This window comes from Acipenser ruthenus, chromosome 11 (assembly GCF_902713425.1).
Source record: "Acipenser ruthenus chromosome 11, fAciRut3.2 maternal haplotype, whole genome shotgun sequence".
Classification (NCBI taxonomy): domain Eukaryota; kingdom Metazoa; phylum Chordata; class Actinopteri; order Acipenseriformes; family Acipenseridae; genus Acipenser; species Acipenser ruthenus.
In genome coordinates, this window is record NC_081199.1 from 28,309,631 (window position 1) to 28,324,966 (window position 15,336).

At 38.4% G+C, this 15,336-nt stretch overlaps 1 protein-coding gene across 1 annotated transcript; it reads right to left on the reverse strand.

Annotated features, from left to right (window-relative positions):
• Positions 1–1,420: 1,420 nt before the first annotated feature.
• On the reverse strand, positions 1,421–15,213 carry LOC117426442 (bifunctional purine biosynthesis protein ATIC-like). The gene is made up of 16 exons (XM_059033588.1): positions 15,108–15,213; positions 14,345–14,471; positions 13,747–13,823; positions 13,584–13,650; positions 13,033–13,121; positions 12,736–12,887; positions 10,152–10,308; positions 7,967–8,092; positions 7,404–7,511; positions 6,978–7,063; positions 6,447–6,536; positions 6,087–6,212; positions 5,097–5,189; positions 2,337–2,519; positions 1,961–2,116; positions 1,421–1,658 (listed from the first exon to the last, which is right to left on the reverse strand). The coding sequence occupies exons 1-16, from the start codon at positions 15,124–15,126 to the stop codon at positions 1,539–1,541; spliced, it is 1,776 nt and encodes a 591-aa protein (XP_058889571.1). The 5' UTR covers positions 15,127–15,213; the 3' UTR covers positions 1,421–1,538.
• Between the last annotated feature and the right edge of the window lie 123 nt (positions 15,214–15,336).

A 15,336-nucleotide genomic window follows, 5' to 3' on the forward strand; every position in this document is an offset into this window, starting at 1 on the left:
TTTTGTACCAATATATTGAATTAAAAACTATGTTAGCAATTATTAAAAGTATACCAAACGCTTTCATTTTGCTAATATAACTTTCACTCCTGCCAGTGCAGAGAGCAGTAGGCGCTGTGTGAGATTTGTGGGGCACAAAAATCAAAGCAAACAAAATAAATGTCAGAGGAAGGGCAGCAAAGCCCCTTTTGGCACACAGAAAAGAAAAGTTTTTGGGTTGTTTTTTTTTGTCGTGGTGCAGTACGACACATTCGCTTGTCGCATCACATCCGATGTGTAGAGGCCTTTACTCTAAAAAAAAAATGAAGTGTAAACACAGTAAAGCATGAGGCTATGCGCTGCACGGCCACTTTATTCTGTGTGCATTTCTACACTGATTTGGTGGGGTTGAGGCCTTTAGTGATCATTTCACCTTACATAACCCCCTTACTGACTACATATCTTGGCATTGTTAAATAGAGCAAAATATTTATATTAAATTACTATTAATAGGCAAATATTTCAAATCACAAGGCCATCTTACAAGGGAATATGTACTACAAAATATTGTAATGACCCGTGCCCTTGATAAAGCAGATGGAGAGCGTTGCCAGATGCAATTAATAATCAATTTATTAAATCAAAAGAACACGGTCCCTGTTTGGGCCAAGACCACGCCACAAAACCAATAGACCCTAACTCCTTCCTTCACCCACTGACCCCCTCTTTCACTCTCTCAGGCTCTCGCCGCATGTCATGCCCACTAGCTATCTCTCACCTGAATTCTGATTGCTGAGTTCCTCCAGACGTTCAGCATTCAAACCTTTCACTTTATTCAAGAATAGAAGAAATATTTTAAAATACTAGTTCAACATTATACAATGATACAACATTTCTTTTTAAATAGTTTAAAAATGTTTTAAAATTATTCCATAAAATACATTTGTTTTGATGAGAAAGTAGAATAGCTGTAAGTGGGGGACACTGCACTTTTATATATTAAAAAAAGTTGATATTGCATAAAAATAATTATGCATATTTGCTTAAATGTTAACAGCTAAAGAAATAAAACGAATATTTCATTTTGTTTAATACTTAAATACACTACTTTCAGGTGGGGACTCAATTTGTCCCATTTCTGTAGAATGACCCTTATATTTGATAACCCACTCAGTAACATGCCATATTTACAGTATAAAAATCACACAAATAGGCACATGTACTAAAATGGAAGTGCAGCTTTATGCAACTTCAGCTTGTACACAGGACTATTTATTTATCAGAAAACTGTACCAAAAGTATAGTACAATGATTATAGAGTACCTAAATAATGCACACAATTACCACTTTTTTACAATGAAGTGAATTTGTATTTATTTGGGTTTGGGGAGATTTCTGAAAATAAACACCTAATCCAGTCCTAAAATGACAACAGGCCAAGTTTATACAGAAGAAAACATTTATTGTTCCAGTATACTCACTAGTATTACAAATAAATGCAAGAGTATTTCATATGAAGAGGTAAACATGTAAGTGGAATGTAGCAGAAGGATGGAGATTCAGTGGTGGAAGAGACGCAGGCTGGTGTGTGCCAGAGCAATCCCCAGCTCATTACAGGCATCAATCACAACCTGATCAGCTGCAGATCCAGACGGGGCTGCTATGAACTCCACTCCACTCTGGAAACAAAAAAAAAAAAAAAAAAAAAGTGTAAAACCAAAACAACTTTTAAAACAATAGTGTGCATAACAAAGCCTACCAATAGAGAAATATAGGGGGTTAATCACCATTTTGAAGCAACACCTATTTTTTTGGTTACAAAAACTCAAAAGATCAGTCCAAGATGTGGCCTTTTGAATCTATATTTCAAGTGGCCAGTATAGTGAATTGATGCAAAATTATATTCTTGAATATAGACACATTAATTTGACAGGAACACACTTGTATTGGCGCTCTAGGAATGAAAGCAGATGGCAGGTACCTTTTTAGCTCTATCCACATTGTCTCTGAAAGGGAAAAAGGCATCAGAGCTCAGAGCCACCCCCTTCAGTGAGCTGATCCAGTTATTTTTCTCGTTCACAGAAAGCAGCGCAGGGACCTCCTCAAACAACCCCTTCCACGCCTCCAGATCAGCATCCTGGAAGAAGGGGAGGAGTGTTTAAGCCTGGGGTGTAATTGCACATAACATTACTGAAATAACAGGCACTAGAATGATGCTTTCAGCAAAAACAAAAAGTGTTTTGGTAGATTATCATGCCTTGGTAAATCAAGGAATCTGCCCATTCAATCCCTTTAAAATCCTCAAAGTCTGCTCCTCCTTAGAACGCCGATGAAGATTCAGCTTTGAGTTTCCTTACCTCACCGATGGTGCCGCTAACATACTGGTCAATAGCATTGGCAATTTCCGCTCTCTTCACTCCGGTCTTGAACTGCATAGACAACACGGTGGGGTGGTGCCTTAGCCACCAGTTGTTCGCCTTGTCACCGGCCAGGCGTGTGCAGTGGATACGGGACTGCTGTCCAGCACCAATACCAATCACCTTCAACACAAATACAGCAATGTAAATCAGAAGGACCGGAGTGGGCTGCATGGAGAAGCTTCTCATTAGTCACCGCAGGGAATACCAGTACAACGTTTAACCACACCTTGTTGGCCTGGAGTTCAGAAGCACTGGTTTTGCTTTTAGTGAGGGTATGCTCGTTATGCCTACCCAGTCAAGGGGCATATGATAAATGAGTAAACGGCATTTCATACATTTCTGCATATGGGTGGAAGACACCTGAAGACCCTCAATTTATCATAAAGGAGGAAGTAGCTTAATTTCATTAGTTTCTTTGTTTTACTTTGTCAATTAAAAAGGTTTGCTGTTTGCCATTCTGAGTGGTTCTGGGTAATTATAAAACAGGAAGATAACCCTAACATTGTAATGCAATTTGTTACTACTTCCTCTTTAACATAACAGATGCTGCAGCAAGAAGAATTCACACACACTGCAATTACATATCTGTTGATAGCAGTGACTTTGATAGTCCAACTTTATAGAATTAGTTCACAATGCTTATATTACAATACAAAAAATATATATATATGAAATGAGGTTCTGTCAATTCTAAACACAGGGGTAACAAATCTCCGGGCAGCAGTGTGGAGTAGTGGTTAGGGCTCTGGACTCTTGACCGGAGGGTTGTGGGTTCAATCCCACGTTGAGGACACTGCCCCTGTACCCTTGAGGAAGGTACTTTACCTAAATTGCTCCAGTAAAAACCCAACTGTATAAATGGGTAATTGTATGTAAAAATAATGTGTTATCTTGTAACAATTGTAAGTCACCCTGGATAAGGGCGTCTGCTAAGAAATAAATAATAATATAGTTCCAGAATAATGCTGTACATAGTAAGAGGAGCTACACTCCATCCAGCATGATTTAACAAAATTGCTATTCCTTTCAACCTCAGGTCTCAATAGATATTCAAACAAACATATAAATAAATAAATAAATCCCCATCTTCAAAATCAAATTGTACACTGCAATATAATTTATTTTTGTTAAGACTTTGTAATGTGGAATGCAGTACACAAGAACCAAAACAATGAATTTTCTCCCCTTCACTTTACAATGCCATTTCCCCGTTTGTTTTATTTGAAGTGTTTAAAGTTACATTTCGGTTTGTTTGCTTGTTCAGCTACAAAAAGGCACAAGTAAACTTTCATGTTATTACTGTACTTTATGAAAACATGTCTATGGCCACGGTTTGCTGTGAAGAAACGGCAATGAATAAAAAAAAAAAAAAAAAAAAAAAAAAAAGAATAAAATGCGTTGTCAGCTTTATGTGCTATTTGTGTCGGGAATAAACAAAATATTTAACTTGAACATTCTTTGTTTTGTAGTTAATTCACTGGGGTAAAGAAAGTCATACACAACTTATTCTTTACTCCTGGGAATTTTTTATTTTAACTTGTTACATATTGTAAGGTCTTGCTGTAAATAAAAGGCACACACAGGGGCCACGGCTACGTCCACACCCTCTGTTGCTATGCTGTCTCTGCCTGCGTTCAGAGCAATACAATTACTTTTTGAAAACAAACCAATATCCAAACATGAAAATCCCTTGTTTGTCCCAGCACTAATTTTATAACATATTATATAACATTAAAAAAAAAAAAGCTTAGTCAGTCAATGGTAAAATTAAGGAAGCTGCAGTTTAGTGCTTTCAAACACTTAATCTTTAGCAAAACAAAAGGTTTAAAACAAAAACAGCACCCAAGCTACGGCTATCTCGCCGCATAAACGAGGAAGACAACCTGCTGCTCCCAATCCTCTACTTTCCTTCTCAAAACAAACTGTTTGCTTCTTTTAAAGCATGTGGCGAGGGGTTAACTGACAATCAATAAATCAATTAACACCTCACCATGTTCTACACTTTACTGTTTCCCAGCCTTGCCATATCTAGTACCAACTTAAACAACTATGTGGCTGTGTAAAGGTGGCCATCATGGCTCCCAGCTGTTCCCACTCCTGAGCCAAGATGGCTGCCAGCTACAAAAACACATTTCCAATATGACTTGCCGCCCCCCCACCCCCAAAATCTAAAACAGTTTACAGCTATTTATTATACTGGCTAGTTTGCTGCCGCCATTATTTACACACCAGTTAATGTTTTATGCTAAAACAAACAGTCATACAAGTCTCAATTTAGAGTAACAGTACCACGGAATCCATAGCTATTTCACAATAAAACGTTCTAGTTTTAAATATTAAGCCCACTTTATGCCCAGCAGGTCTCCTGCTGTTCACAAGCCATTCTAACAGCAAGAACTTTTTTCCTTTGCACCCCCAGTCCTCAATTAAAGTCATCCTGTCTTTTCTGGCCAGACATTCATTGTGTCTTCTGGCTTTCAGTCACTTTGCCTTCTGGGGCCAGGTCCAATGAGATCACCGTCTTGCTTGTTCTGTGTACAATAGTGAACCTGTGCCTACACCCCAATGAGCATAAAGGCAGTGCTCTGTATACTTGTTCATGAGTAATCATCATGTATACTTTATAACTAATGTATCCGAGTGAAGCCAGACCTCCAAAAAGACAATCCCCTCAGCTTTCTCTCTGAGTCCAGTTACCTGTCCATCCTTGGCGTAGCACACAGAGTTAGACTGGGTGTACTTGACAGCAATGCTGGCTACAATGAGGTCCCGGACTGCGTGCTCAGGCAGCTGAAATAACAATGAAAATTTGCAATCAGCTTGGAACATCTAGTTTAATGTTTATCCAAAATTATTTTCTGGACAGTAATCGTTGAAGACTTTTAAGTTTATTTTTTATTTTATTTTCCTGGAAAATGAATGGGTTTTGTTTTATGGGGAAAAGCAAGGAAAAAAACAGACAAATGTCAGTACTACTCTTTTAACATTAGTGTACAAACAATTGTGTTACTGGTTCACAGAGATCCATGGAAAACGTGTGCAGGTAAGCAATGAGAATATGCAGGTAGCACCTTGCTGTATTGGTCACATTGAACAACCACTGTACAGATGGTATATTCGCAAACCACTTAAGTCTTACGTTTGTTTTTTTAAAGTACACTTGTAATTTGTGCATTTGATTAGTCAAGTTCCAATTTGGGGGAGTGTGACAGATTGTTGACTAGGATTCATTCACTATCTCCCTCCCAACCTGTGAGGGCGCTGTGTAAGAGGAACAGTGTGCCTCGTACTGGATGGTCACCACACCTGCACTAAGAGCACTCACTATCAGGAGAAGTGACCGTGTCTGTGTGATTCTTGTATTTCAGGACTGAACCCCGTGGTTTATATACTGGTGATACACATTGTTGTGTAGAGCCAGTACTATTTAACCGGTTGCAAACTGGGAAAAGAAATAAGACCGGTGAACTTTGTCTGTCGTTTGGCGCACTTGCATCACCTGTACACTGCAACTGCTACTTTAGTAAGTACTGTATTCTCTTCATCTCTCATTTAATATGCTGGTGCTTATGCTACCCCCTGGTGATTGAATTTCATAGTTCATGCTGGCACACTGAAAATGACAAGGTTCACAGAGTAATAAATGTCAGTTACTGTTAACACAATCTGTCATTTTGGTCGACCTACTTCTCCTTTGGTGACGACTTTGCTGAACAGCGACCGGTCAATAACCGCATTGTTCCTCTTCTGCATCAAATGTAACCCAAAGAGAACACGCACTTCAGTCTCATCTGGCTCATACTCGGGGTCCACCTAATTGAAACACAGCATGGAAAAAAACAAGGTCATTGTTTTTATAAAAACAGAAACAAAGCAGCCCTTTGCACGCACATAATGGCTCTCAGTTTGCAACATCTGTATGTTCAACATCCAACAACCTGAAGCTAAACAGGACCGCTAAACAGTCAGGTTTTTTTGGACACTGAATCTTACTTGACCAAGATCATCATAGCAGACAGCAGAAGCATGTTTAAAATTAGATCTCACCTGCAAGACACAATAGTTTCCATTTTTCTTCTTGGACAGAATTTTTAACGCCTCTGCTTCGTAACCAGGAGCAATTATGCCATCAGATACCTGTCAATGAAAAGATTACACTTTGGCATTTATTCAAAATGATCATGCTGGCTTTTGTGAAAATAATGCATTTTCTAAGAAGGAAAAGCTTGCCTTTTAGGCCTCAATCCAACCAAAATATGGCTCAGTGGGGGTTAGATAAAAGACCACAACCTGAACATCAGAAATTCAAATGCATTTGTATACTACATACTGTGCTTCTAAATAACTAGACTAATAAAATGGAAGCAAAATTGTTTTGTGTCTGACAATGACGTTGTGTATCAAGTGTTTCTTGACAATCTTTTTTGCCCATTTTGTTCAGAGTAAGTTACTGTTAACAAATCCAAAGCATGTAGCTCAAGTCTGAAAATACATTATAACTGACTTCAACACGCTGAAAGTCTCCACAAAAGTCTGTTTCATTCACTTGTTGTTTCGAGCCATTCTGCTTGAACTTGCCTCTCTGGAGATGATTTTGGCAGTAGGAACATCACAGATATCTGACACAGCAATAAAGTCTCCAAATGAGGACATCCGGTCGGAACCTGGAAACAAACAAGAACAGACTTATACATTTAGAAGAAAAATAAATACACGAAAAGATAATCACTTTAAGTCACTGTTTTTATTGAGAATTTTTTTTGGGACATTCTTTAAATGATATATTCACTTAGCACCCACCCAAATAAACTATACAACCTAGTTTGGAAATGTAAATAGCAGATGGCCAATGCAAGTGGGGGAGGGGGGGGGGGGGGGGGGGGGGCAGCAGGCAGGGCTAATAAAATGGCCAGTGCACATCACTTTCTAAAATGTAGGTTTCAGTACCCATGTATAATTTGTACATATATTTCTCTTTGACATTAACAGTGAGGCTGCCATTACCTCTAGCTCTTGCGTAAGCAGTTGCCAGTGGTGTAAGATCCTTGTACATGTCGTGCACCATACAAACTTTAGCCTCCTCTTCACTCAATAGCACACCAACAGCAGCACCTAGTGGACAAATTGATACAGGGAGACTTCATTTCTAAATTCATCCAGAACGGCAAGAACACAGTTGTAGATGGGACTTTAATGAATTAATTCAAACTTATCATGAGAGCAAAACGTACACCTACTGCATACTATGTCTTCAAATAATTAAGTTTAAGATAGACAGGTTTTATGGTTAAATTTAAAATATATCTACATGTATTCTAAATTCACAATTACTGAAAATGTATCTAGCAAATAACCTCCACTAAATTTGAATCAAACCACACATTTGCAAGGGTGACTCCTGCAGTGTACATAAGCAAAACACCACAATTAGTAGAGTGCAGGTAAGACTCCTAAACTAGGAAAGTTTAAAGGGGATGATGACGACAACGTACATTATATGATTTTACAGTTGCAGAGCTACAGAGTGCAGTCTCAAGGAGGGGTTAAGAAACCTATTCTATCCTTACCAGCAGGGCTCACATGTTTGAAAGAAGTGGCTGCGGGTAGGCCCAGGGCTTTCTTCAGGTCTCTCACTAGCTGCCAGGCGTTCAGAGCATCACACAGATTGATGAAGCCAGGAGAGCCATTCACCACTGAAGACACAGGGAAATAATCCAGTCACTTAAATAAAAACCTTGACAGAGTGCATTATTGTATTCACAGAATGTTCCAACAGATGCTCTAAATTACAATGCTGTCATTTTGGGAGATTGAGTATATAGCACAGATAAGTGGTTCTGCCCTCCTAATTGTGAACCAGAAGGCCCAATACCTGTATGTGAGATTACAGATAGATTAGACAGAGATAGATATATCTAGTTTTTGCTCAACAGATAGAGGGAAATCACGGTCAAAAATATTTGTATGCGTAAAAAGAACTGAAAAAAAAAAAAAAAAGAGTAGAAATCAGAAAATTACAAGTACAAAAATCAAGTAAAGTTACGACTACAAGTCAAAAAAAGGTACGATTACAACTCACAAAATTGAGTTGGACAGAGCGTGAAATCACCGTCAAATACGTCATAGCAGGTCACAGGACAGGCTGCTGATTGGGGGAACACATCAATGAGTATTTAACAGCGCATGCGTCCAGCACCTTGCATTGTTGATAGAAGGGAAGGAGTGGCTGCACGTTGGTGAAATGTGTAGATGGAATTGTCAGAGCGGGAATATGGCACAAAGTCAACCAACAGATGGACAGTCTCAGCAAAGACCTTATATACACACACACACGACAGTCAACTTCCCCTTTTTTTCTCCCATCCCCACTGATGCGGTGCATCATGGGAATCCTGAGTGTTCCAGTGGCAACTTTTCTCCTCTCTACAATGTAAAGTCTGCTTCATTTCCTATTCAAAGCTTTCTCTGAAGTATCTGGATTTGTTTAGAGATACCCCTCCTTAACACATACGTGTTATTTCTACGACCAATGTTTTCACTCGGCCTAACAAGGGCTCTTTGCGCCGAAGTGCTGTCCGAAATTGCAGGCTCTCATGAATATTCATGAGTAGACAAGACCAGGGTGTGGTTTGGCTGTCAAGTGGTTGGGATAGCCAGTGAATTTATTTAATTCTACATTGATATCCATAGATCAAATAAAGTTTAAGAGAATAAGTGACGTTGTGTGAGACTAACACAAGGAGATTTTTCAGCAAAAAATTAAATTTAACAAAAAGGGGGGGAGCGGTCCACATGCAGTGTAATATTTTTACATTATATGGAATAGCAGAAATGTAATTATGAACAACGTATAGCAGCAGTGGGATTATAATAGGTGAACTATTTTGGTTTATTCATACATTTTATATACTGTATAAAAAAGAATTTGCAATTTGAAAAGCATGCTTTAGCAAAAACAACTAGTTTTGTTGAAGTTAATCTACACCGACCGTAACGTACACGGCCTTGGATCATCCACGGATGCAGGTAATTCCCTGTCTGTACCTTTTTGGCGATGCAGTAACGAGCTGGCGATTCACCAGGCTCCATCCCAGGCAGTTAATCACAATCCGCATAATATACTAATAACTACTATTGCTCTATAATTAAGTGAAATAATGTTTGTATACTTTTAGACTACTGTATTAAAATGTTCAGTCATGATTAGCTACCGTACAACTGAGAACTGAGCTAAATACAAGCCGATTTTGACGTAAATGTGCAACTTTAAATGAAACAGTTATTAACAGACAGTGTATTTTTTCAGACAGTACTCGTATTTGATTTGTACCTGTAATTTAAAGTACAAATTCTTTACACATACAAATATTTGACAGTGTTCTCCCTCCGTAAAAAGACAACGTCAGTGTATTTGACATACCTTTGTCAAGGGAAAGTGTGTTTAAAAACCAACAGTGGAGGTGCTTCTAGACTTTTGATGCCATGGTAACTACTGATGCAACAATCTACCATTCCTTTCTATTTAAACCTTCAGGCATCATGGTATTTAGTCAATTTATTAATTTATTTTCCTTTATTCTTTATTGTACATTATCAATTTTATTTCTTCCAAAAACATTTAAAAAAAAAGTATGTTAAAATAGAGCCCAATTTCACCCTATCCTGTCTGGGCAGAGACAGACTGATGAAACACTTGGTTATTTTTATAAATAAAACAGTAACAGACAGTGCTGAGGGGGTGAAGGGCAATACCTGTGATGGGGAGCTTGGGGCGGAGGGTGTAGAGCTGAGCAGGTGCCTGGTGGGGGTTCATCCCATAGCGCAGGGGGAGCTGGGAGACCCCCTTGCTGTACTCCTTTCTGAAATAATCCGAAATGGCTTCATCATATTGGGCTGTGTGAGTAAAAGCCTGAAGATAGAAAGGAAAATGAGGATACATTTTACTTTTGTAAAACACTGGTGTGCTGGTGAATGGATAAGAAGTTTTATAAAATATGATATACAGTGAAATCCCTCTCTCTCTACCACACAAGGGTCAGAGAAATGTTTGTAATAAAGACTCTCTTTATTTAATAAAATATTTATACAGGATACACCGTCGAAGTGCTTCATCATGTTCGTGTTTACAATGTGTCCTGTCTAAGAATTGGTTAACAAAAGGCATCGAGTTTACTTACAATCTACTTCAACATCTGGTGTATATTTGGACATGCATATTTAATGGTTAATCATTAAAAGGTTTTAAGAAACCCCTTGAACCATGTGGACCTGATAACCCCATCTGCAGTCTAAATCAGGATCTTAATTCAAAATTGTAACACAAGCTTTACAAACCCTTTGAACAACTAATTTGGATTAATGGTCCTCACATCTGTAGCTATAGATTATCTTAATTTACTAGGAACCAATTATTAAAATTGGATGCGTCAATTTGATTAGGTTGTAACGCATTTGTCTACCTCAATGGAAACCCTTAACAGAAGGAGTCCTAGTTAAACAACTTTGTAATGATAATCTAATTATTTAGATTGGGATCCCAGGATAACAAATCGATAACATTAATGAAATTAAAAAACGTGTCTTGTATATATTATCTTACTGTCAAGAACGTAATCTGTGCCCTGTATGCCATTAATTGTTAGTCCTATTATAAATTATTTTATTTAACAGATCTTGCAAGTCTCAAAGATCACAAAAGCATAAATAACAGTGCAGCAAAGGATAGCGTAGAGGGCACCACTGAATCAGAATCATTTCCCCCAGCACAGCATAGTAAGATGTCAGACTGCAGTCCAAACACCAAAACAGAGACTGCCTTACAAAAGCGTGGGTAAGATTACAATTTAACATGGTAGTAATACAGTAACATTTTGTAAAAAAGTAATTTCATAAAAACAAGATATCTTATTTCACAATCAGGGCACCCCTGTCTGAACTCAAATAATGTACCTGCAGTCTTTACTAGTACTTGTTAGGATGAATGAGAGTCAAACTTCAAAAGACATATCACTGTTAAATAAGTAGTTTAATTAATATTTAGCCATGCCATTTCTGTTACACTTCCTTTCCCCTGCACACGTCATATAGCAACGAGAGGAGTTCCATAGCAACCACTGAAGCAGGCTTCCCGTTTACCAAAATGCTGATTTAAAAACTTAAAATGGAGACTGCTTTCAGCAACTTGAGTAAAACGGAACACTGGAGTTTGTTTTGGGGTACGTAAAATACTTTTCATTAGTTGTACAAAATCGCTGGAAGGACACTAACAAGATCAGTTGGGATGCCCATACCTACCAATCAGTGAGGAGAGCCCAGAGTGTTTATTGGCTGCTGTTAAGTGTCAATCAAAAAATCCTGTCCAGTTCTCTTTTTGAAATTTAAACAAGCTAAAAAAAATCACATCAGGAACCTAGACCGATACACAACTTAACTGGATTTAAGTGCAAGATAAAAAGTACACAAAATAGATTTCACAGTGAAGAATGAATTTCATAGTTCAGGTCACTTTTTTCACAGCCGTGAAATAGGTAGGGCCTTAGTAATGTACTGTAAAAGTGTAAGCGAATCCATATGGGCGAAACGCTTCTCTGAGCACTCCAGTATGTGACGCATTTTTGGTTGAGACGTGGTCTCAACGTGGTCTTGGTTGCAATGTGGGCAGCAAATCAATTAATAATAAATCCACACACATGTATCAAAGCGTATACATATTCAAGTAAGGAGACACAAAAAATTAACAGGAGTTCTCCCTGTCGAATGTTCCATTGCAGGAAAGGGTAGGCTACCTCTATGTACTGTTTGGAAAAATGACGATGTATTCACTGAAGATAATGCAAATCTAAGTGGATATGCAAAGTCACGTAAAGTTTTGATTAAAATAGGGCAGCAAAAAGCGAACTGCATCTCTGCAGCCATGGATAGGCCATAATGTTAATGTAGTTTTCAAACCATGTTTGTTTTTTCCCCTCTTTTGGACAGTGGGCTTTATTATTATTATTATTATTATTAAAAGCATTTCTCGATAATTAGATAAATCGTCATTAGAACTTACATAAAAATCGATGTCAACGCCAAGGTTCAATTTACAACACTATTTTCTAAAGTTTGTAGAATCTATACCATGCAATAGCTGTACATCAATTATAATGAAATACAGTTTTCATATCCTGCAGAGCAAGTGAGAGAAGCCACCTAAAACTTGCCCACCAACTTGGTGTAGTTGCTACACAAGTACAGTGTATTATACAGTAAAGGCAGGTAATTTGCAGAAACTATATTAGGATACCAATTCTTTCCAAATGTTCTTTGGAGGTGAATGTTAATTATCCTACAATACCTTCAAAGCCAGAACTTTCCTCATCTCAAGAGAAGTGTCCTTGGCCTCAGAACCTTCCATCTCCTTGGCAACCCTGTCGTAGTCATCAGGGTCACACACAATGGTCACCCGGGCGTGGTTCTTCGCCGCAGCACGCAGCAGTGTCACGCCACCTACACAATACAGTTGCCAATCATAACTCACTTCTCAGAAGTTTTTTTTGAACAGCCAAAGAAACTGAACATGTATACTGTGGAACAAAAATGACTGTGGTGGAGTGTGAGCATCACACTCTGCTTCTGCAGCTTTAAAGCTTACCAATATCAATCTGTTCCACAGCCTGCTCTACTGTGACCTCAGCAGAGGAGACAGTCTTCACAAATGGATACAGGTTACACACCACAACCCTAAGAGATCACATTACAAAAGCAATGAAAACAAATTAAATAACCAAGGTGACTTAAATGAATTAATAAAATACAACAAATAACGGAATTCAGGTATTCTATAACACCAGAGTGAAACAGATAGCCGAGCCCATGACGACTTACAATTGATACAAGATATCACGCATGACCTATATTCACATCTTTAACAGGAGACAGCAGTCCTTTAATTAGCCATACTCAAATTGTTCACGCATGACCAGCAATACCCTGGTAAATGCATGATCACAGATTTCCCCACACTCAGGAGTATATCACATGAGTTTCATTCAATTATACAGGGAGACAATCCTTTGAAGATCACCAAAAGAACAAGGAAATGCAAGTTTCTCTATTAAAAAAGGAAGGTTAAAAAAGGAAGGTGAAAAAATCCCCCCCCCCCCCCCAGTTAAATGTACTGCAAGTATATTACACATACTGTACCTCACAAGACTGAAAGAGAGTTTGTCCATATCAGCTTCGTCTGATGGGGTCTTCCTTGCCAGAATCCCTGTGGAGAGAATTATTTTATGGCAGTAATATATTGGCAAACCCCAGGTTTAGATTACCGTTTAGATCAGTTGAATAGACACCCAGAAACTTTTACCTCCATGAACTGCTGGGTGTAACGTTTTCACTCTTCCCCCCAGCATCTCAGGAAACCCAGTGAGATCTGATACATCCCTGCGGTGGAAATAAATAAATACAAGTATATCTACACACTTCACAACAGAGAAAAACACCATGAAAAGTTCATAAGACTCTAGATCAATTCTTTAATTAAAAAAAAAGTTAAAAACAAAGCAACATAGCATCCAGAAGGCCTTCATCATGCTGTAGGGATTAGACAAAGCCCACACCATTAATACATGACCTCAATTAGTCCACTGATACACCCTATATAATTACATTTGATTTTTTTTATTTATTTTTTTTTATTTTTTTTAAAAAGCAGACACTAGACAGTACAAGTTGTTCACCATAGTTTTAGTTCTAATTTCCTGCTTAAAATGTTCTTACCACAACATCCCTCTATGAATCAAATATACATGCTCCTGCTAATCCAAGCAGCAACAGGTTAGAACTTCATTTTCTTAAGCATCAAAATCAAACAACTAAAATATTTGTAACCATCCTACAAGATAACGCACCTTCAAAAGGGGGGGGGGGGGGGGTGAGGTTCCCCAGGTATCACACAGACCTACCTGACAGGGAGTCCCGATTCTCGCAGAACTTTGGCTGTCCCTCCAGAGGCAACTAGGGACAGACCCATGGCAGACAGGCGCTTAGCAAAGTCTACCAGACCAGTCTTATCAGAGACACTGAACAGGGCTGAAAAAACAGTGCAGCAAACAGTGTATTGTTTACGCATCACAAATTAGAACATAGTATTAACACTAATGACAAAAACATAAAGCTTTGCAGTTGTCATTTTACAGAACTTTTAAAACCAGGCCCAAAGAGAACCAGACACATAGTTCAATGTAATGTCTATTTGTTGTTAATGTTGTATACATCTGAATTTTTTATGATCCAAATACAAAACATATACAGCCGGTTTATAACCCCCTTAAATACTAAAAGTTTGCCCATAACATTTAACCTAAACTTCTGGACTCCTTTGCAACATCATCTGCCTGCAATCTCGACCTTGGCGTTCTTATTTCAATCAAAAATGAAAAGTGGCAATGTATTACAATTGCAGTACTGTAATCCTCTGCAAGTACATGTCGTTACCTCAGCAACGTCGTGCACAGGGGAAAACAAAGCAGACGCACATATAAATTAAGCATTAACATTTGACCAGTTACTACAATTGGAAGCAGAATACAAAACCAGCTGGTACTCATTTTTATATCATTCATTATTTAGCAGCATGTCCTTACTAAACTAATTGAGAGCAACTTTACTACGACGGCAACTGCATCTAGCCCCATGACACCGTACCCTACTGGTAGCATGCATTACCTATTTCAGTTGTATCCATGATGTTCTCATTTGTTTTACCGCTCTGACTCCAGCGATTGTTACTACAGCTCTCCCTCTGCCTGTCCCCTCTACCCACGTGGATTCCAATTTATACGGTAGTGGTTGGCGCTTCACAAAGCATGCTGGGAACATAAGGGGTAGTTCCACCTCGATTAATTACGGGCAGCCAACAGAAGGTGGCAGTATTGTACACAAATAAGAACCGCAC

Excerpts from the sequence above, each read along its gene's own strand:
- LOC117426442 (XM_059033588.1), bottom strand. Across the intron at positions 12,888-13,032 it reads TGTGGAACAGATTGATATTG|GTGGCGTGACACTGCTGCGT; the intron begins GTAAGCTTTAAA and ends TGTATTGTGTAG. Across the intron at positions 6,537-6,977 it reads CCAAAATCATCTCCAGAGAG|GTATCTGATGGCATAATTGC; the intron begins GCAAGTTCAAGC and ends TTTCATTGACAG.